The 21,830-nt window shown below is 49.1% G+C and overlaps 2 protein-coding genes across 4 annotated transcripts in view; one reads left to right on the top strand and one right to left on the bottom strand.

Annotated features, from left to right (window-relative positions):
- The window catches only part of KCNH3 (potassium voltage-gated channel subfamily H member 3), a 66,865-nt gene extending 61,599 nt beyond the window's left edge, over positions 1-5,266 (top strand). For both annotated transcript variants that reach the window (XM_077328773.1, XM_077328772.1), the window contains exons 12-15: positions 858-1,144; positions 1,602-1,705; positions 1,821-1,888; positions 3,730-5,266. In XM_077328773.1, coding sequence (XP_077184888.1) covers positions 858-1,144; positions 1,602-1,705; positions 1,821-1,888; positions 3,730-4,332 — 1,062 coding nt within the window. In that variant the 3' untranslated portion in view covers positions 4,333-5,266. The remainder of the gene's footprint in view (positions 1-857; positions 1,145-1,601; positions 1,706-1,820; positions 1,889-3,729) is intronic.
- A 954-nt stretch (positions 5,267-6,220) lies between these two features.
- MCRS1 (microspherule protein 1) lies at positions 6,221-20,782 on the bottom strand. 2 transcript variants are annotated; one of them, XM_077328775.1, is made up of 14 exons: positions 20,641-20,782; positions 17,182-17,311; positions 15,937-16,075; positions 14,202-14,360; positions 13,654-13,763; positions 13,368-13,476; positions 12,898-13,036; positions 12,731-12,806; positions 12,139-12,167; positions 11,106-11,198; positions 10,795-10,877; positions 10,064-10,151; positions 8,622-8,749; positions 6,221-6,682 (listed from the first exon to the last, which is right to left on the bottom strand). In XM_077328775.1, the coding sequence occupies exons 2-14, from the start codon at positions 17,289-17,291 to the stop codon at positions 6,596-6,598; spliced, it is 1,350 nt and encodes a 449-aa protein (XP_077184890.1). In that variant the 5' UTR covers positions 17,292-17,311; positions 20,641-20,782; the 3' UTR covers positions 6,221-6,595. The 2 variants fall into 2 exon arrangements, with proteins under 2 accessions (XP_077184890.1, XP_077184889.1); XM_077328774.1 differs by having other exon boundaries at positions 17,182-17,385; positions 20,641-20,770.
- Positions 20,783-21,830: the final 1,048 nt, after the last annotated feature.

Raw genomic sequence — 21,830 nt, 5'->3', positions numbered from 1 at the left:
ATGCATAGTAAACATGAGTAGAGTCCAATTTCTGCGCCGTATGTAAAGCTTCCTCCTGAGCCATGATCTGGAAGAAATCTGAGGAGATGGGTTCCACAAAATTGGTCAGAGATGAGGAGAGGACAACTGTAGCATGCCTTTGAGGATGATGGTCGTTGAAGATCAGAGTTCATTAAGCTGCTACGGTTTCTTAAATTTTATATTTTTCAAAGAGTGATACTGAGGATATTTTCAGTGCTTTTGGACACCAGAGGTCCCTACACGTTAATACAATGCAAAATCACTCCTTACCTACATATTGCTTATAATGAATTGTAACCCACAGCAGAAATGGAGGTTGGTTAACAGAACTATTTCAAAAAGAAGTCCACCAGAATTTGGGCATTGCCTCTTTTTTCTGCTCCTGAGATGTTGGGAAAGTTTTGGGAAGCCCATAGGGTGGGCTTCTGAAGAGGAGGGATGGACTTGCAGCCAGCTGGGTGACTTTAGGCTAGTCACAGTCCTGTTAGAACTGTTCTCACAGAACAGTTCTGTCAGGGCTCCCTCAGCCTCACCCACCTCACGACGTGTCTGCTGTGGGAGAAGCAATTGTCAGAGAGTCCTTTGGGTAAAGAAACGCAGGGTATTAAAACCACCTCTTCGTCTTTGTAGATGAAAAGTTGTCAGGTTACCACTGTGATACGCCCGCATTTAGTTTCTTTGCGGGCAATGCTTTAACTAAACAAACCCCAAATATGGATATTACAACAAAATGCAAAAAGTCAACAGAAGCCAGTAAAATACTATACAAATCATCGTAAAATACAATAGAGATCAGTTTCCTCCATCGAGCAGTTTCTTCGTTTCTGTCCCTGCAGGCTGAGCTGTCCTCCCTGAGCAGCAGAGAGCCCACCACCTTGCTCTCTGCAGTGGAAGAGAAAGGCACAGAGGCCGCTTTCCCTTCCCGCCGCCGGACTCCTCACCTCCCCCCAGAGGCTGGGGACGAACCTTCTAGTCCTTTGCTGCCCTCTGCCTCGGCGTGCCAGGGCCATCACCCCCCTCGCACGGGATTCCTGCGCCACCCGGAATCTGATGCCTCCTCCCGTCCCACAGCCTTGCGGCTGCACAGCATCCCATGCATTGGCCCCCCAGACCTCAGCCCCAGGTAAGCTGCAGGCAGAGAGAAAAGGTGTGAGAGAAAGAGGGGGGGGGAATACTGCAAGACAGCTTGGGTCCCCTCTTCCCATCCCAGCTTAAGATCTCTTGCTCCTGCGGGGGGGGGGGGGGGGGGGCTTGCTTAGAGCTCTTTGATTCATATTTTTGAATGTTGTCGAATTCCTGGTTGGAGTTCTGGCCAGAAGGGGGGAAGGGGGAGAGATTCTTGGCTACTGGACAGCAGTCACTCCCCGTTTTAATCTGGAAAGCTGAACTTGGTGGCCCGTATCAAGTTGGCCCCAGGAAGCCACCCTAAACCTTTCCAAATCTCCTATTATTGTACGGTCTGTGGTTGTACGTAAGCCATTTTGCCTTCTTTGCCAGTGGCAAACTTTGGGGTCTGAAGCTTAAGAGTTCCAGCCTCACAGCCGTGAGATCCTCTTGGTTTCTCCTCTGTCTGTCTAAAGGGTTGTGGATGGCATTGAAGATGGGTCTGGTTCCGACAAGCCCATTTTTAGTTTCCGCATTGGCACCTCCGGCCCCGACTTCAGCAGCCCTTCACCTGGCACAGGTAAATATTTGGCACAGCTTTTCTCACATGGGTCAGCGGGAGGAGGGAGCACCATCTGAGCGGCGGTGGTGTTCCCATCTGCAAGCTGCAATCCAGCCCGTCTCTCTTCTTGCAGACAGCGGCCTGCTCACCATCCCCACAGAGTTGTCGGGGGCCGACACCATTGAGAAGCTGCGCCAGGCGGTAAGATCTTGGGCCATCCTCCAGTGCAGGGGTAGTCAACCTGTGGTCCTCCAGATGTCCATGGACTACAATTCCCATGAGCCCCTGCCAGCAATAGCTGGCAGGGGCTCCTGGGAATTGTAGTCCATGGACATCTGGAGGACCACAGGTTGACTATCCCTGCTCCAGTGTATATACGCTGCCCCAGATGGCAAAGCTTGTCCTAGACTCTAGATCAGATTGCAGATGAAGGTCTGCAGGAGCTGAACGTCCTGTAGTGTGAGAAGCAATGTAGTGGGAGAAGGCTGGGGAAAGTACTTCTCACCTTTCCTTCCCTGTGGAGGAATCCAAACATCTCTAATCAACGTCCTACCTATAGTCGAAAAGGGTAAGGGTTCAAGGGAACATTTCAGCATCACAGTTGAGTGGATGTATAAACCAATTCCCAGAGCATTCTATCTTAACCACTGTTAATAATCCTGCCCAGTGAAGCCCAATGGGTAGTTAAAACGGATAAGGAAATATACCTCTACTAGCTTCAAAGCCTGTTCCTAAGAACAGGCCTTGAAAGGGTCCCCTCCCCTAGCCAGGCAGCTTAAGGTGGCTTTGGACTGCAGCTCGCAGCCAGATCAAGTGGGATGGGTGGGGGCTAGGTAGCTCGTTAGCAGGGCCATGACAGAGCTCCTTAGCAGTCCTTAAGGGGCAGTCAGCAGGCCAGGAGGGCCTTGTCAGCAAGCCCAGCCTAGCAGGCCAAGAGGCCCTCGTTAGGAAGCCCTCCACCATGACCCTTTGCCCACGGCCCTCTCCTCTTACCTGCTGCTGGCTGCAGGCACTGAGGCGTCAGAGAGCAAAGAGGCTAGAGTCCAGGGGCAGAGGGCAGGAGCTGCAGGGGCAGGAGCTGCAGGGGCAGGGCCAATCAGGGCAAAACTGGCTTCACCTTGATTGGCCCTATTCCAACTTGGACAGCCAGACACATCCCACCCCCTAGGCTGTTTCAGAAATATATAGAGGAACAACAATGGATAAGGATGGCAGGCTGTCTCAACCAGGGTTTTCTGAAACCCTGGGGTCTCTTGAAGGGCCTGGAAGGGTTTCCCAAATGGGTGGGAGTTAATGTTTAATGTATTTTTATAATTCGTTAAACATTTATCAGGTGATAGGACTATATATGTTCACACTGACCTGCCCTTGATGGTGGGCCTGGAGGGGGTGGGAAGGGGCCCCAGGTGGACGTGGGTCCAGCTATGCTTCCCAACCATATTCAGCATGATCTCTCCACTTCTGGGGGTTCTCAAAGCCTGAAGGATGTTTCAGGGGTTTCCCAACAGTAAGAACATTGAGGAAGGCTGCTGTACAGGGAGGGAAGACGGCATGGTGTAGCCTGATCTCAGCCTACTGCAGAAACTAAACAAGGCTGGTCCTTAGTTGGGAGACCACTGAGGATGAGTCTACAGAGGAAGGCCACGGCAAACAGCCTCTGCTCCATCACTTGCCTTGAAAGCTGCCTGACTTGAGGTTGCCAGGAGTTAGTTGCAACTTGAAAACACTAACATACGTAATGCATTTGTGAGTGAATGGGGGTGGGTGAAAACAAACCGTACCAGAACCAGAGGCAAGGGGCTTTCTCCTTGCTGGTCTACCAGGGCGACGCCTGGCTGGTCCTGCCCTCCTCCCCCTGGGTTTTGCCCATTTGCACAGCCACAGGCAGAGGTTCCCAGTGCCTGGCGGTGGGGCCAGGAGAGAGCGTCAGGGGCAGCCACAAGGCAAAAAGCAAAGTGCTGCCGAAAGCTGGGAGGGGAGAGCGACAGGAAACACTGCTTACCCTGTTCTCTTTGTATCCTTCCTCTCAATCGCTGTGGCAGGTGGCGGAGCTCTCTGGGCAGGTTCAGCAAATGCGCGAAGGCCTCCACTCTCTGCGCCAGACCGTGCAGTTGTTTCTTCTCTCCCAGACGCCAACCCACCCTTGCGCCGACCCTTCAGCCTACGGTCCCTTTCCCCACACAGACACTCCTGCGGCTCCTCTACTGAGTCCGCTCCGGGTAGATACGGGACTCTCACCCACCTTCTGTTCTCACAACGCCCCCTCGGCACCCTGTACTAGCGGGGCCTGCAGCAGGGTCCCCTGGGTGTGGGCCCCACCAGTCGGACAGAGCTCCCCCTGGCCTGAAACACTGTGGACGCTGGGACCAAGAAAGGACTGGGAGGTTGCCGAAACATCGGACCATCAGGCCAAGGACCAGGGGAGCCACACAAAGCTGCCAAGCTCCAGCCAAAGAGAAAGCGCCCCTCCCCAGACTGCCTCCCCCGTGGACCCAGCATCCCAGCCAGACCTTGCAGAAACAAAACCTTCCAGGACTCCAGCCTGCGACTCCACAAGCCTCGAGATGGTGCTGATTGGTGCTGGGGAGGATGGCTCCACAAACAGTACCCCCTGCTGGCCACAGGAGGAAGGGACAGGAGTATGAGCCAGTACTGCTGGCCTGCTTCTGTAAAGATTAAACACTGGGATTTTTCTGGTCTGGAACCATCAGGGAAAGTCCCTCGCCTTGCAGCCCGAGGCACAGATGCCTTTTGCAGAAGGCAAACCAGAGGAAGCCAGGAGGCCCGTATGGAGCTGCAGTGGCCATCACGGACCGGAGGAAAGGGCAGGAAGTTGGGTTGAAAAGCCGTGTAACCTTGTCCTCGCCCAGGAAGGGAAGACATGTTTTCATGGGATGTAAGTCGGCATACGGGAATCACTGCCACAGTCCTTGCTGCCAAAAGCTGGACCCTTCCTGTATGGACGACTGTATGAGTTAGGGGATAAAACTGCAAACTCAGATGCTTGAAATATGCAAAAGGTATATTTATATATGTATATATATAAATCCACACCAACTGTAACTTCCTTCAGGCAGCTTGATTGTTAGGCAGTGGCTTGGCATGGAGTGGGAGGTCCACTATGCATGTAGTCCCCCTGCTGGGAGGCGGGGTGGAAAAAGACTTCTGCTAGTCCCCCGTGGCTATGCGGCTGGGCAAAGAGGGGCACCCTTTTTACAAAATAAAAGGTACACTTTGGTCGAATCTCTTGGGTTATGAACGGATTAGTACGGTTGGAGGGGCAATGTCACTGGCCAGAAAGCAGACAGGGAAGCAGGAGTCACAAAAGAGAAAACTATTGCTGATATACAATTCTTTGGGGATACAACAACATGTTCTCCATGCATTTCCTATAAGAAACAGCACCAACAGCTCCTCTTGAATTAGCATAGGCTGGACCCACATTATATCCACTTCTATGAAAACTCATGAAATTCTGCAAATTTTCTTGGTTACTTGATCATCATTATATAGATGTGTGTGTGTGGAGGGGAGAATCTGTTGCAGGGCTGAGTGGAAATGCCTGCTCTTGTCACTCTATCACTGGGGCTGCCTTGAGGACTTAAAGAATCATAGAGTTGAAAGGGACTATACAGGCCATCCAGTCCAGTTCTTTGCTCAATGCAGGATCAGCCTAACCTTGTTAAATTTAGAAATATTAAATGGTTTCTTGATGTCCTGAGAAAGTTTAATGCCCGTTTAAGGGGGTAAGTATCAGGAAAGTGCTGGAGTCCCATTCTTTTTGGGTCACCTACATGTTGTTACTCTTTCAGGCTAGAAATATGCTAAATGGCACAAATGCAAATGCCTGAATAGCAGAGATCAGTGTCTAGCAATGGGAAATGTCACTCCAGGTTGTCAGATTCTCTTCCTGACTACAGCCCACATCCCTCACAGCTTCTGTCAAAGCCATCCCTTGATCAGTCAAAAGCGGCCCCTTCCTTACTTCCTTTTTCACCAGTGGATCTAACTCAGCAGGTCAAAACAGGCAGTAGAAGACTGGTCTGTCCAAGTCTCTTTGGCCATATAAGAGTCTGACCAAAAGAACGAGAGTGTAAATGTTCGTGCTTGGATTACTTTCTAGTTTAAACGTGACACAATTTAGACCAGACCTATACACAATATAAAACAAGAGCTGTAAGACATTGTCAGTGTCAAGGGAGAGTAAAATATGAATCTGTAAAGGTGAAAGATATAAACCCTTGACCGAAGAATCATAAACTCCTCCTATCTGGGGTGGTGGTCGTCTTCCACTGAGTGTGCAGGTTCAGGAGGGACGCATACAGAGCGGTGAGGGCAGTAGGGGGGCACCTGCCTACCCAGCTGGATCAGCCAAGCCAACCCTGACAACCAATGGGGTGGCAGGTACTGTAGCCAGATCGCCTTCATCCTCATAAGACCTTCTGCTTCAAGTTAGAGCACAAGATTTTCAATGAAAGTTCGTTTTGGCAGGAGCTGGAAAGTGGCAGAGGCCACAATGCATCACAGGGCAGGTGAGACAGACAACTGTTTTATTAGCTGACTGGACACTTACGCTCCCCCATTTTGTTCCCTCCATGGAATCTCCTTTGCTCTTACAGCCAATGGTGTTCAAGCACAGCTGCTGCTTTTGCTGAGCCAGCCAGAGCAGAAGGCCCTTCCCACACAGTCAACGGAGCTTTGGCTGACCAAAAGACTCTTCTCTTTTCTTCACTCCTTTCCCAAAGAAAAAGGCCCCTGAGAGGATTCAGTCCCAGTTTAGGGGTAAGGACAGGCTGCGTGAAATTGCGCGGGCAGCGCAGGGCGTGGTGGGCTCCTGCAGGCAACAAGCAGTGAGGTCGAGGACCCACTCACAGTTCCAGGTTGGTGTCTTTGGTTCTGAGCCGTGCCTCAGGGCTGGGCGATTTTGGCCGCCTCGGCCTTGATCAGCGCAATCAGGTCCTGGTTGATGAGGAAGACAAAGCGCAGGCTGGCAATCTAGAAGAAGAAGAAGAAGAGTTGGTTCTTATATGCTGCTTTTCTGTACCCGGAGGAGTCTTAAAGCGGCTTACAGTCGCCTTCCCTTTCCTCTCCCCACAACAGATACCCTGTGAGGGAGGTGAGACTGAGAGAGCCCTGATATTACTGCCTTCCCTTTCCTCTCCCCACAACAGACACCCTGTGAGGGAGGGGAGGCTGAGAGAGCCCTGATATTACTGCCTTCCCTTTCCTCTCCTCACAACAGACACCCTGTGAGGTGGGTGAGGCTGAGAGAGCCCTGATATTACTGCCTTCCCTTTCCTCTCCCCACAACAGACACCCTGTGAGGGAGGGGAGGCTGAGAGAGCCCTGATATTACTGCCTTCCCTTTCCTCTCCTCACAACAGACACCCTGTGAGGTGGGTGAGGCTGAGAGAGCCCTGATATTACTGCCTTCCCTTTCCTCTCCTCACAACAGACACCCTGGGAGGTGGGTGAGGCTGAGAGAGCCCTGATATTACTGCCTTCCCTTTCCTCTCCCCACAACAGACACCCTGTGAGGGAGGTGAGGCTGAGAGAGCCCTGATATTACTGCCTTCCCTTTCCTCTCCCCACAACAGACACCCTGTGAGGGAGGGGAGGCTGAGAGAGCCCTGATATTACTGCCTTCCCTTTCCTCTCCTCACAACAGACACCCTGTGAGGTGGGTGAGGCTGAGAGAGCCCTGATATTACTGCCTTCCCTTTCCTCTCCTCACAACAGACACCCTGGGAGGTGGGTGAGGCTGAGAGAGCCCTGATATTACTGCCTTCCCTTTCCTCTCCTCACAACAGACACCCTGTGAGGTGGGTGAGGCTGAGAGAGCCCTGATATTACTGCCTTCCCTTTCCTCTCCCCACAACAGACACCCTGTGAGGTGGGTGAGGCTGAGAGAGCCCTGATATTACTGCCTTCCCTTTCCTCACAACAGACACCCTGTGAGGTGGGTGAGGCTGAGAGAGCCCTGATATTACTGCCTTCCCTTTCCTCTCCTCACAACAGACACCCTGGGAGGTGGGTGAGGCTGAGAGAGCCCTGATATTACTGCCTTCCCTTTCCTCTCCTCACAACAGACACCCTGTGAGGTGGGTGAGGCTGAGAGAGCCCTGATATTACTGCCTTCCCTTTCCTCTCCCCACAACAGACACCCTGTGAGGTGGGTGAGGCTGAGAGAGCCCTGAGATTACTGCTCAGTCAGAACAGCTTTCAGTGCTGTGGCGAGCCCAAGGTCACCCATCTGGCTGCATGTGGGGGAGGAGCACGGAATGGAACCCGTCTTGCCAGATTAGAAGTCCGCACTCCTAACCACTACACCAAGCTGGCTCTAGGGAGACAAGGGCAAAGCTGGAGGGGAAAGGAAGGCCTTCGATGGTTGCTGCCCAAACGTATCTACTCTGAACCACTTTTCTGCCTCCTCTCAAGTCTAACCTGCCACGTTAAGGCTAGACGGGGTCGTTACAACCAGCTCCAAACACGGTCACCCTGAAATGACCTGAAGCTTCTCAGCACAAGGTTTATTGATTTATTTTATTCATTCATTTATTATATACTGCCCTTCACTGCCCCTCACTCTCAGGACGCTGAACAGAGAACAAGAAAACACATGAAACATTTGCAACCATTTGGAACAAAGAAATATAACAGTCCTAGCTAACTAATGCATAGCATATAACAGATGACAAAAACGGCTTAACAGGTGAGTGGGACTATCGGGCGTCAGTGTTACGGTGTCCTGGCGATACAGTAAAATGAGTTGCACAGCGCCTTTGCCCGCCTGCCCTTATTTCAGGCTCGAGAGCCCTGGGACAACATTGAAAGCAGGCACTGCCGGAACTGGGGCCATCTGGCATCAGACGCTCTCCAGGTTCTGTTACTTGGCTCAATAAGTCCCCCCTCCCTTCCCAACTCCAGGGCTCACCTCCACTACCGAGTTGTTGCTCAGCTTCCACTTGCTGCCGCACAGGACGGGGCGCCCATCGACATATATAGGCCGTCGGCCTTCGTTGGCCAGGAAGAAGTCTCCGTTGTTCTTCAGCTTGATGACTCCTGAAAATGCCGCAAGGCAAGGACAGACCCGACTTCAGAAGGGAGGGATGGGAAGATGCCGCAGCAACTGCTTGGAGAAATACCTCCTATATTGCAGCCAAAGCCAGTTTGCATATTGGGGGGGAGAGGAAGTCAGCAAAATAGTTATATTCTAAAAGTTAAAGGCTTTTTTAAAAGGCTGCCTGGGTTTAAGAGCTGTGCAAGCTGAAAAATACCAAATAATTTACATTTTTACAATTTTGTTTCTTAATGCTAAAAAGCTGACTGCGTTCCCCAGAACTGTAATAAGCAAACTGAAGACTTCACAGAGAGCCGTGAGAAGCTACTAGTGCCTTACCTGGCCCTGGAAGACCTTGCCACTTTCAGGCTAGATTACTGTAACTCACTCTACTCAGGGCTACCCCTGACCCAGAAATTACAGTCAGTCCAGAGTGTGGCTGCTTGGATCCTGAAGACCCCCAGAGAGCACATATTTGACTGGTCCTCCAAACAGTTGCACTGGCTCACAGTAGAGCTCCAGGTCAGGTTCTCCTAAACAGTCTGAGGGACTGTCTCTCCCAGTATGTCTCCCAGAGAGCACTTAGGTCAGCTGTTGCAAGCCTGTTAGTCCCTGGCCCCCAAAGACATCTGCTGCCTAAGACTAAGGCCCTGGTGGAGTCATTACAGTTTTTCAGGGCCTGCAAGGTGGCACTCTTCCACCAGGCCTACGGTTGAGGCCAGGCAACTACTGAAAAGGCCTCTCTTTCACCCATACGGTCCCCCTCCCCCATTCTTCATTCATGCCACTAAGGGACCTGCCATACCCGAGAGGCAGAATATGAAATGACAGCAGGGGCATGCGGTCATGGGTAAACAGTCAATTCGTAATTAGTTGCCAGGAAGAAGGGCACATTTTTTATGGATATGAATTTCTTAAATGTATATGAAACTAATAACATTTGTACATATTTTAACAAGTTGTAAACCACCTCAAGCCCCAAGGGAGAAGAGGTGGTCAAGAAATCACAAAATAGTAATAATAATGCAGACTGCTTGCTTTATTTTTATTTATTTATTATATATTTATATACCACCCTCCCCGAAGGCTTAGGACAAGGCATGGCATCTGCAGGCCCTCGGGTCCCCCCCCCCAAAGGTCTCTGGCTGTAAACTCAAAGCACTTGGCATCCGGCAGCGTCCCATCCCAGCACCAAGCAGCTTCCCATCCCTCCTCAGGCATGCCAAGGCTGCTTCCTCTTTCAGCCCCACCCTGCCCCGCCTGTCCTGCAGAGCTCTTCTTCCCAGCCACTCAGGCAGCAACCCCACCGCCAGTACCTTGCTTGCGGGAGATCTTCCAGGCCGGTCCCTCCAGCGCTAGATCCACATCGATCTGATTGTCTTTGGTGGCTCTCCCAAGAGTGATCTGGAAGAACGTTCGCAGCATTCACAAAGGGAACCAGAACTCTGCCCTGACAAAATGGCTCTAGCAGTTTGATTTGCCAAATAAGAAAGAGAAGGATTATCTTGCTATTACATGGGGAGAAGGAAGCTGTGGCTGAAGATGGACAAGGTGAGTTAGGGGGAGGAAAGGAAAAGGAGATGTGGCTAGGCCGGGGAATCTGCTTTAGTGTCAGGAATATGCACACTTCGCTCTCTAACATCAACCATGACCAGCAGGGTTTTGACCTATGCAGAGATAGTCAGTAAAGTTACCATCACAGCATGAATCAAAACCTGCTCCTTTACAGCTGAGATCTCTCTTGGATTCCTAAGGAGTACACAGGAAGTATTTCTCATTCAGAGAGATTCTTAAAAGTGTAGAATTCTTACATCCTTGGCAATGCACATATGCATTCTGGGCCCTCAAAGCATATATTCTTAGACTACTGGCCCACAGAAATGAGCTTAGACTTCCAGTTAATGCTAGAAAAGCTTTTGGTCACTGCCGAACACTGAGAATTGAGTCAGTGTTATTGGGGAAAAAACGATTAAAGATCCTCCAAGGGCACAATGGAAAAGTTTGCAAGGCCTGAAAACGCCGGAGACAGGCAAAGGGATGGACTCACCTCCCTGGAGCGCATCAGGTAGCGCACCATCCTCCCACGCAGCACAGCCAATGTCTGGTTGTCAAAGTCAGGGGAACTCATTCCTGGCAGAAGAGAAGAATGGATTAGACTAGGCACAGGTGGCCTTTGGAAACGGGAGGCAGCCAAGAGCAGGTGTACCTGTACAAAGCATGCTGGGATTTCTGATCACTGCCTGCCTCCAATGTGAGCCTTCATGCAGTGCCTCCAGCCCCAGAGCCAGCTGCCTGTTCCACAGCCCCATCTTACTTGGCTGCTTCCACCCAGAGGAGGCAGGGATGGGGCTGCCTTACCTGTTATGCTGTCCACCAGCACCTGCCACTTGTGCAGCTCTTGCTCCAGCTGCCGGATTTCACGTTTCTGTCTCCGGTCCGCCACGGTCAGTTCTGCAGGAAGGAGGAGTGTGTGTGTGAGATCAACAATGACATGGAGGAGCCACCATGAAATAAAAGGTCAGGGGTCCTGAGGCTGGGGTGTTGCACCCTTGTTTTTGTTGAGGCCCAGCAAACCAAAATGTATCTGCTTTGGAGAATTTGCTACTGAGAGTGTGATTCCCCAAAAGTGAAGGATCAGTACAGGAGTGTCTTCCACCAGCTTTGACTGGCAATGGATTGTTGGGATTGTGTCACTCTAGTTTGTTCCCTCTGCGTTGGCTTCCAGTTTACTTCCAGACCCAATTCAAGGGGCTGGTGCGGACTTTAAAAGCCCGATACAGCTTGGGATCTGCATAACTTAAGGACTACCAACTCCCACAGAGTTGAAGACAGCTGACTGCCATCCTCTTCAAGGGCCCTGCCTCACCTGTCCCAAGCCAACTGATGCCATGACAGGGCCTCCTCTGTCATGGCACCAAAACTCTGGAACCCTCTCCCCAGGAGGCCTGTCTGTCTCACTCTATCATGGTCTCCTGCCATCATGCAAAGATGTTGCCGTTTCCCTGCTGTCTCTCCTTCACATTTAACTGCTGTTTTAAAACATGTACTTTTATAATATTGATTTTTTAAACTGCCTTTTTAACCATTCACTGCATTGAGGGCCGTAAGTGGGTAGAAATGCAGGATATCGTTGCTTTAAATAAATACATAAATAAAATACAGGGAGCCTGGAACTGGCAGAAGATGCGAAGCTCAGACCTGCAGCTCTTCGACAGCCGTCCAACAAGGATTCCGGCTCCTGTTTGCAACCCTGCTTGGGGTTTTAAGGGCAAAAATTGGGTTCCTCTACATTCCCAGACCTGGCCCTATTGGACAGGCAGGAGATCGCTCAGATCCTAAGAAGCCTGTCACACCACTTACACAGGGAGGCATTGAGCAGAAGGTTACTCACCATGCTCCAGCACTTCGTCGCGTACGTCCCTACAGGAAAGTGGGGGGGGGGAGACACAGGAGGTTAGACAGATCTTGAATGGCTAAAAGAGCCTTTCCAGCATCAGCAATGATTCTGCATTTTCATTGCCTGCTGGGTTCTGAAGATAATTTTCAGGTTTATCAGTCCCGCTTTGGTCGGGATGCTGCAGTGTTTCTGGCACGAGAGCTGCAACAGCACCCAACAAGGCAAAACATGAGACAATCAGGTCATCACGACGCGCCATATCCAGGCTACTGGGACGCAAAACCAAGGAGAAGGACAACTCAGCACAGAGGCCAGCAAATGCCCAAGAGGGCCACATTCAGATCTCTACTCTGCCATTGACCCGCCACAGGGTAATCTTGGGCATGAACTTGCTCCTTGGCCCAGTTTCCTTATGTGAAAAACGGAGGCAGTAGTGACCGCTCTCATACTAATTCTACGAGTCTTAAGGAACAAACTTGCTAGGCGGGCTCACCAGCCACCAAGACCATACAGGTGTGCAGATGAAATTGCCAATGCTACAGTCTGTGAGGAGGCAAGCAGTCCTCCCTGCATCCCTTTCACTTACTTCAGTTTGCTGTCATCAATCATGTCTTCAGCATCAGAAAAGTTCAACACCTGGTCCCCTTTGGGCAGTGGCTGCACTGAATGGGGCAGAAAGGACAAAGGGCTGTTCAGAATTCTGGCCAGCACTCAGCCTCAAACCCTAATGTAGAGCAGAGACAGGTGTCTTACCTGTCTGATCGTCCAGGAGGTAGTACTGCTTCATGAGTTGCCAGTGTGTCTGCAGGGCTTTGGCAGTGCGCGAAGGGTAGAAAACCTCTGGGTGTTTGTGCAGCAGGTCCTGGAACGTATCTAAAGTGGGCTGGCTGGTCTGGAAAAAAAGAGCAATTGCGTAAAGTAAAAAGGGGGAACCATTCAGATCACTTCTCAAGGTGCTCTTGTAAGGGCGATTGAGCCAGGGGTCAGAATAGTGCTGGAGTGAAACAGCAACTTCAGGCCTTCCCGAAGGCCGTGGGAGTGAAATTTCTATTTCAATGAAGTGGCAAAGAAATCAGTATTGATCAGGGCAGTTATCAAATGAGCTACGGCAAGGGCTACAGAGGGAAACAAAACCGCATCAGGGCCTCACGCCGATGGGAATTGGAGCAGAGGCCAGCAGGGTTGCTCAGTTTGAAGACTGGGGTTCCAGAACGATTCCTTACCGATCCCACTTTGCTTAGCAGCTGCTCCTCTGCTTTGCTGAACAGCACCTTGCTCTGGGTAGAAGCGATGGCTTCGGGATGCAGCTGCCGCATGGCCTGGCAGGACAGTCTGGTGAAGCAGAGAGAGAAGACGAATGAAGGACACGGACCAAGTAGGAGCGATGAGAGCAAACAGTCATACCTGAGCCCTTCTTTCTCCTGATATACCTGGCAGTAAATCCCACCGCCCAGGCCTGGCTCACACCTTTCTCCTTGAGACCCACATCCGCGTGCAGATGGGACTTACTTGGAAATCACGGGGTCGTACAGCAGTGCATACCACCTCTCCTGGATTTCCCGCAGGTTAAAACGGCAGCTGAACTTCACTCCCAAGTGCACAGAGGTCAGGTCGTTGGTCTGCAGGGAAAGAAAGAGACTGCATCAAAACTAGAGCCTGCATTCTGTGGACTAGATCCACTTCCTCCCCAGCCAAGCGACACTGGGATTGTCAATCCAGAAACCCCTTACAACACCTGCAGACTGTCATCTCTGAGGGTGTGGCAGCATCAGACTAAGACTTGGAGTTAACGCGGGCAGGATGCTGAACAAGAACTAGAATACATGCTATGCTTCCACAGGAGAATAGGAGGGCACCCTGCGCTCATAGCTTTTGTAGAAAGGAAGTGTGTGTGGAGGGAGAAAGACATCGAACACTGAAACCTAGAGGGAGACTGCCTGGGACCCCTGTAAAAGTCACTCTGAGCTTCTTGAAAGAGAACTGGAATAGAACCCATCAATCCTTGCTCAAACATGGATGTGTTATAGGTGCCCCCAAGCCTGCCCTTGCTCTGCTACCTGAAGCACGGCGTTGATCAACAGCAGGTCATCAGTGGCTTTCCATCGCCCCAAGTCCTTGGTCACCTGCAAGGGCTGCTTGCTCTTCTTCATCCGCTTGGCAAGGCTGGGGTTTGGAGCCGGGCTTGGAGTGGCGGGTGCAGAGATGGATTTGGACACCTGGGATGGCAGCAAGGTTGAAATGCAGAACCAAAATGCAACAACAGTTGTAAAAAGAGACATATGGTACCCTTGCTAATCACCTCCTGACAAGTTTTCTTTCTATTAGAAAAGCAAGAGAAACTGGCATCAGTGAACTATTAGACTGCCTAGATCTCCTTCCACCAATCACACAAGCCAGCATAGGGTTGCAAAATTTGGAAGCAAGGGACAGGATCCTCACTGCACCTGAATCAACAGCAGGGTGACTGCATCAGGTGCCAAGCATACCCATGTTTACACCAGTGGCACTTGATGTTTAGAGCACCAGCATGGTGGTGTGGTTAAGAGCGCCGACTTCTAATCTGGTGTGCTGGGTTTGATTCCTCGCTCCCCCACATGCAGCCAGCTGGGTGACCTTGGGCTCACCACAGCACTGATAAAGCTGTTCTGACCGAGTAGTAATATCAGGGCTCTCTCAGCCTCCTCCACCTCACAGGGGGAGAGGGGAAGGGGAAGGTGATTGTAAGCTGCCTTGAGACTCCTTCTGGTAGAGAAAAGCAGCATATAAGAACCAACTCGTTGTCGTCTTCTAGATACATTTACACACACGTGAACCATGCCAAACAACTGGGGGGAGGGGGGGGCTGCAAGGAGAGCACTAACGTGCAGGGGACTTTGCACTGATCCTGGGAGCTAATTATCCAGGTGACGCTTTAACGGAAACCTCCCAATTGTAGTTTTTTAAAGTTGCGTCGCTGTCGTAAACAAAACACTGGCCAAGGAATATTATGAACGGTGCATTAGGCAGAATCACCAGCCACAGCAATATGGGCATGAGAGGTTCTGATCTGGCAGACTGTGGCATCGCATCCCGCCTCTGCCACAGTTTCCATGCTGGGTCAGTCACTCAATGTCCCTCCACTGCAGTTCTTTCCCTGCACGTGCAAACCGCTATGATAATGCACGTAATACGCAGGGCCATAGTTTAATTTTATTCAATTGCCTCGTTTTATTCTCTCTGTTTACGCCCAAAGCTCACCTCATTCTCCCCTCCTCCATTTTAGGCACATGACATGCCTGTGAGGCAGGCGAGACCGAGTTGTTGACTGGCCCAGCAGGCTTCCATGCTAGAGCGGGAATCTGAAGGTGGCTCTTTCCAGATCAGAGTCCAACGTTCTAACCACTATTAGTTAGAGTGGCCAACCACCACACCATGGTAGCTCCCTAGTATCTAGCCCTCAGAACTACAGAGAGAGTTGGCACAAACACAGGCAAGATCTTTAGCTCAGAAACAGAAGGGACGGGTCACATGCAATGTCTCTGCCCACCTCAGCCTCCCAGGACTTTATCCATTGTTTGCAATATCCATGGACTTTTCCATCCCTTCTGCTCGTTCTTTGAAAGAACTGGGGGGGGGGAGTCTAAAGATGCTAAAAATTAGAGCTCCAGACATAAAACAAACTGCAGAATCAGAATTATGGACATTAAATTAAATACACAGCCATAAATGCACATCGAGTTTGGCAAGGGATCCGTCATAGCAGCTCTTGACCGTCGTGGCACACCTGTCGGCCCTTCCCTGTGCCCCGCTCACCTTCTTCTTCTCACTGGAAGAGGGCTCGCTGCCGGAACAACGCCCCGGATCCACCCCACTGGGGCCCTTGGCCCGGCTGGACGATTTGGCAAGGCTGCTCTCTACCAGTTCATCATCAAACTTCTTCCTCTTGATGAACCTAGAAGGATGAGCAAAATGAGATTGTCTAATGCCCCTATTGCAAGAGACTTCTTCCTCCACTACCCACACTGGCACTGCAGCAACAATGAAGCCCAGATATTTCCAGGAGTTGGGGCCTCCAAAGAGATTCAGAATTAATACTATCTCACCTGGAAGAGTTTGTCCTCAGCTCCAGTGAGAAAAGGATGCATTGCCTGAGAAATGTAATCAGGTCCCTGGCCACATCTCTTAGTAGGGCATATTTGGTTTTCAAATCAGATAACACCACACACACTGTTTTAGCTTATGAGGTGGTGGGTGAAGTTGCACAGAGTGCAGCTTTTACCTTCACAGTAATGGCCAGTGCTAGGCAGGGCTTATGCGTGGCGAGTGTTTCTTTTAACCCAATGAGTGCCTTGGTGGTGAACACCACAGTTCCGCAGGGCCTGCAAAGGGAGCTCCTCCACTAGGCATGTGCCTGAGACCGACCACAGGTCCCCCCACCTCTGACATCCCCTCCATGGCCTGAAGCAGCCTGACCTCTTTAGGGAGTTTAGCTTGTTATGTTGTTAGTGTTGAGACCACTGAAGTTGTTGTTTAGAACCTCTGTTATGTTGTTATTGTTGTATATTGACTGTTGTATGTTGATTTGTTCCATATATCCCCAATGATGTTGTATGTAAACTGCCCTGAGCCATAGGGAAGGGCGGTATAGAATCAAATCAAATCAATAATAAAAATAAAATAAACACAGAGGGACAGGAGCTCGTCTTCTCCCTTACACTGGGCTTTGAAGCCATTCAGGAAGAGCATGTTTCCTTGCTGCTTTTCCACATCCCAGACCACACTTCTGGCCTGAGGGTTACTCCAAGGCTGGAATGACCACAAGTTCTGGCAGGCTTCTGAAGCTAGCCAAAAGTCATAGATCGGGCTTAAACTACTTGGCCCTAGTGCCTCATGAAGGAAATCATTTTTATCATTGCTTCTGATGTTCACAAGGCCCCAAGTTTGGAACAGTTGGAAATGTCCTAAAGAAGGAAGAATATAAACAGTCTAGATCTATCACTAAGAAAACAGCCTGCTTCGTCACAGACACCTCCTGCCCCATCTTGCCCAGCACAGTACCTGGATGAACTGCGCCGTTTGGGGATGGCACCCGACACCTGTGAAGAGCTTCTTTTCTGCCCTGCCAGGGACTCTTCGTCTTCGGAGCGGCTCGCCGTGCCCGACGCCATCAGTCTGGAATCCAGCACGTCTGCCATGGAAGGAGGATCGAAGAATCAGTGGCCTGTGCTACACCTTCTGATCCCACACTGAACCATTATGGGGCTAGCATCAGAGGAAAGCACAAGAAGCCAATCAGTGATTATGTCATGGATCCTGGCGGATTCAGAGGTGCAGAGATCACCCAAGTCTGAGAATCCTTCCAGCCTTTTTCTGATTTTCAAACATACACTCCGGTCCTCAGTACCTTTTCCTGGAAATCAGCCTCCCTGATAGCAGCAGAATCTCCTTCTGTACCAAGGAGTTTAGGACTGTAGGCACTGCTGCCATCTGACACATGACACCCTCCAGGAGAGTGACTTCCACAGATTAGCTGCAGGAAGCAACTGATTCATTTTGGAACAGTGGTTAGAAGATGGGAATCCGGAAGGAAAAGTGAAACATATCCAGTCTATTCCTCCTTTATTAATATACTTCTTTTAATGTGTAACAGCATATAAAATGGCACTGTTTGGTATATTTTGAAATGTGAAAGTACAAATGCCATAGTTGTATTAAAATTATAATAGCACATACACCCAGCAGTAATCAGATAAGAACTGGAATCTACTCTACCCTTGATTTTGCCTGCTGGGGGAAAGGGGATGGGGGCTGAAAATAGAAACTATCAGCATTTTAACAAGGAAAGTTTTATTATCTGGGCTTGAAGACAACACAGTATTATCACGCACATGCACACCTGAAGAACTTGAAAAGGCCCAGAAAATATTTCATACGCTTTGTAATACTGAAGAGTTCAATATCATACAAGGAACAGAAATATACAAGCACAACAAAGCTGCCAAAAACCAAGGCTGCAAAACTAAGGCAATTTTCCTAGGTGTAACCCCCACTGAATAATGCTGGGCTTGCTTAGGACTGTGCCATCATCATCATCATCATTATTATTATTATGTTTATACCCCGCCTCCCCCCCAAAGGCTCGAGGCGGCTTACATAACCCCGTCCCCTAAAAAACATAAAATAACAATAAGATCCAATAAATTTACAATAGTGGCAACAATGATGGCTTAATCTTACTCATTTAGTCTCCGCATCCTCAACTACAGGGGGGGTGTTACACTCTCTACCGCCATCTGATTACTATCTGAATCTTATGCAGGGGTTTTCAAAGATAAACACAATTATGTTCCAGCACAAGCTTTCATGATCCACTCCTTAAAACATAATGAAATCTTATGCCGGGAGGAAATTGTTACTTTCAAATGCCACAAGACTACAGATTTCAGCACCAGTAAGCAAAAATGGCTATCCATCAGGAATGGTCTAAATTTGGGATCATCAAGATTTGCACTAGTGTGAATTGGTTATGTAACATTATTCTTTTAAAACATTGCTTCAACAAGTTTTCACGCAGACTGAGAAAGATAAAATGTTTCACAAGGATATTTATACCCCAGTTCAGAGCAAGGGGAAAAGCCAGCAGAAATATCATGTGGTTATGTTTGGATGCTGTGACACAGTTTAATAATGTAACAGGATTAACTTTTGCTTATATATTCCTTCTGTTATGATGATCAGTTCTTAGTCTGACAAAGAGTGCTTGCACTCGAAAGCTCACGCCTTGAATAAATCTTGGTTGGTCTTAAAGGTGCTACTGGACTCTGATTTTATTGTTCTAAATTCCTGTTTATCATACTGTGAATGTCATCACAATACTAATTGCTGAAGCCATTCCCATTTTGTTGGCGGGCCACAAGGAGACAGTGCTCAAAGTACCTCCTTTTCCTTGTTTTAATTAATCTTTACAGCTTGTTGCTTTAAAAGGTAGATGAGTCTTGTTCATCACCACAGATATGGGAACTGAGACTCAGAGGAGACCTTGAATAAGGACATATAGTGAGAGTTCTTGATAGAAAATTGTTTTGCTTGTGCTCTTGGCTATTATACTAAAATACTGAACTGGGTAAAGAAGCAAAAACTATGAAACAAAAACAAGGGAGGGAAATAACAAAGCCGTCCCGAATGTATTTTTGTAATTAACATATTTTTAAATACAGTTTTACTCTCTCAAAATGTACTATGTACTATGATTTTTATGAAACGCAATTGATAGTGTTAAATAATTCCTACATTTACTGTACATTTATACACATTTTAGGTTATTTTTATTTATATATGATTAATTTTATCCATAATTAGTAAGGAAAATTAATCTGATAATCTTAAAACCAATGATTGTATGAAATCTGGAAGTTCAAATAACAACATATTTCCACCTTTCATTTCCCCCCCCCCCCATTTCCCCAAGGGCAAAGAGTAAGATATATGTGCTTAGGTAGCATGGTATGCGTTTATTTGCAGTGCTTTTTTTTTCTCGCATCAGGCATATTTGCAGATTTATCTAAACAAAGCTAAGACATCCATACTTCCAAAATGCCCAATAAATCAACTTTATATGGTAAAAATGTAATGAATGCTGCACTTAATGTTAAAATGGGACACAATGTTATTGCGTGTATTTAAAAAATTACTGCATGACTTAAATGTCTGCGGAGACAAGTGCTCAAACCCTTATTCTGCATCGCAGTTTACTGGGTGACGTAATTCAGACTGAAAGAGACACTAGTCTATCTCTCAGGGTTCTTGCCAGGCTAAATAAAAAGGAGGAAAATATGTTCCCTGTCCTTGAGGAACCGCAGCCCAGAAAGAATCCAAGACTGGAGTCCCTCAAGCACGCCTCCACTTTCTGTTGCGAAGCAAAACAATCTCAGCTCCTCACTCGACAAAGGAGGGTTGCCAGGTGCCCCCCCCCCGGCAGTGAATGGGGAGGGCGAGTACGGTTGCCAGATCCAGGCTTGATAACTCCTGGAGATTCCGGGATGGTGCCTGGGGAGGGCAGGGACCTCAGTGGGGTACAGTACCAAGGAGTCCGCCCTCCAAATCATCCCTTTTCTCCAGGGGAACTGATGTCTGTAGTCTGTGACGCCAGGGGATCGGCAGGTCCCACCTGGAGGTTGACATCACTATGGCAAAGCGGGAAAAGCTCCTTAAGACACTAACACTATACGAACCCTGCCAAAGCGCGCAAGCGCACTAGAACACCACAGCCTTTCCTATAGAATTACCGCGCCGAGGGGGGAGGGGGGAATGAAAGATCCCTTGCTGCACGCATGCGAGTTTCTACCCCCCCCTTTGTTGGGCATGCGTGTTTCTACCCCACAGCCCTGTCCAGTGTGGCGCATGCGCCTACCACCCCGTCCGTCCAATTTGGCTTCCCGAGTCGAAATTGCCCCTCAGCGCCTTTAATCCTTACCCTTCTTTGAGGTCGCTAGGAAGGCATCGGGGATAATAACTTACCATTCCCGAGCGTTACGGTGAGTCCTGCCTCCCTTCTGCGTCCACCGCGGAGGCTCGAGAGAAAGCAGAATCATTTCCGGAGACAACAGGGGGGAAAATGTGAGCGACTTCCGGTTTCTGATGGAGACGCCGAGTATCCTGTGGGCGTTTTTGTGGGTATTTGTGTCGGGCAGCCATCTTTGTTGAGGGCAAAAGTTCAGTCATTTGGCCTTTACCCAAATTTATAAGCTGACTTGCCATGGTGGTTATATCTCTGCATCGGGCTCCGACGGCATTATACAACATTTGTCTGTCTAGCTTTGTTTTTATTAACTATCTTGCCCTAACAACATTTTATTTAGTTAGTGCTGTGATTTACTATTTGTAATGGGTTTTTTTTGTGAAACAAACAAACAAACAAAACAACTTATGCTATTTTTATTGGGTCTTTTCTCCAAAGAGCTCAAAACGGTGCATGTAATTCTCCCTTCTTATCCCCAATAACTTTGTGGTGATTGGCTAGGGTCAGAGAAGGGTCTGAGTCCAGTGGCACTTTTAAGCCCAATAAAGGTTTATTCTGGGTATAAGCTTTCATCTGCATGCCCACTTCTTCAGATACATTGAAACAGAAGTCGCCAACTTTTATATAGGAGGTGGAGAGGGTGTTGCCAGGAAGGGCTATTTAGATGTATATTAACTGAACAATAAATATAGCTAAAATAGGATTAAGGGAACTGCTAAAATCTATTCCTGGCAAATAGATGGGGAAGATGGGGAAGAAATGGAGATAGTGACAGATTTTATTTTCCTGGGCTCCAAGATCACTGCAGATGGGGACTGCAGCAAAGAAATTAAAAGACGCTTGCTCCTGGGGAGGAAAGCTATGGCAAATCTAGACAGCATCCTAAAAAGCAGAGGCATCACCCTGCCAACCAAAGTGCGTTTAGTCAAGGCTATGGTCTTCCCAGTTGCAATGTATGGCTGCGAAAGTTGGACCATAAGGAAGGCCGAGCATCAAAGAATTGAGGCTTTTGAACTCTGGTGCTGGAGAAGACTCTTGCGAGTCCCTTGGACTGCAAGGCGAACAAACCGGTCAGTCCTAGAGGAGATCAACCCTGACTGCTCTTTAGAAGGCCAGATCCTGAAGATGAAACTCAAATACTTTGGCCACCTCATGAGAAGGAAGGACTCCCTGGAGAAGAGCCTAATGC

This window comes from Paroedura picta, chromosome 3 (genome assembly GCF_049243985.1).
Source record: "Paroedura picta isolate Pp20150507F chromosome 3, Ppicta_v3.0, whole genome shotgun sequence".
In the NCBI taxonomy this organism is placed as follows: Eukaryota; Metazoa; Chordata; class Lepidosauria; order Squamata; family Gekkonidae; genus Paroedura; species Paroedura picta.
Note: the sequence above shows the minus strand (reverse complement) of the source record. Positions and strands in the feature narration are given on the sequence as shown.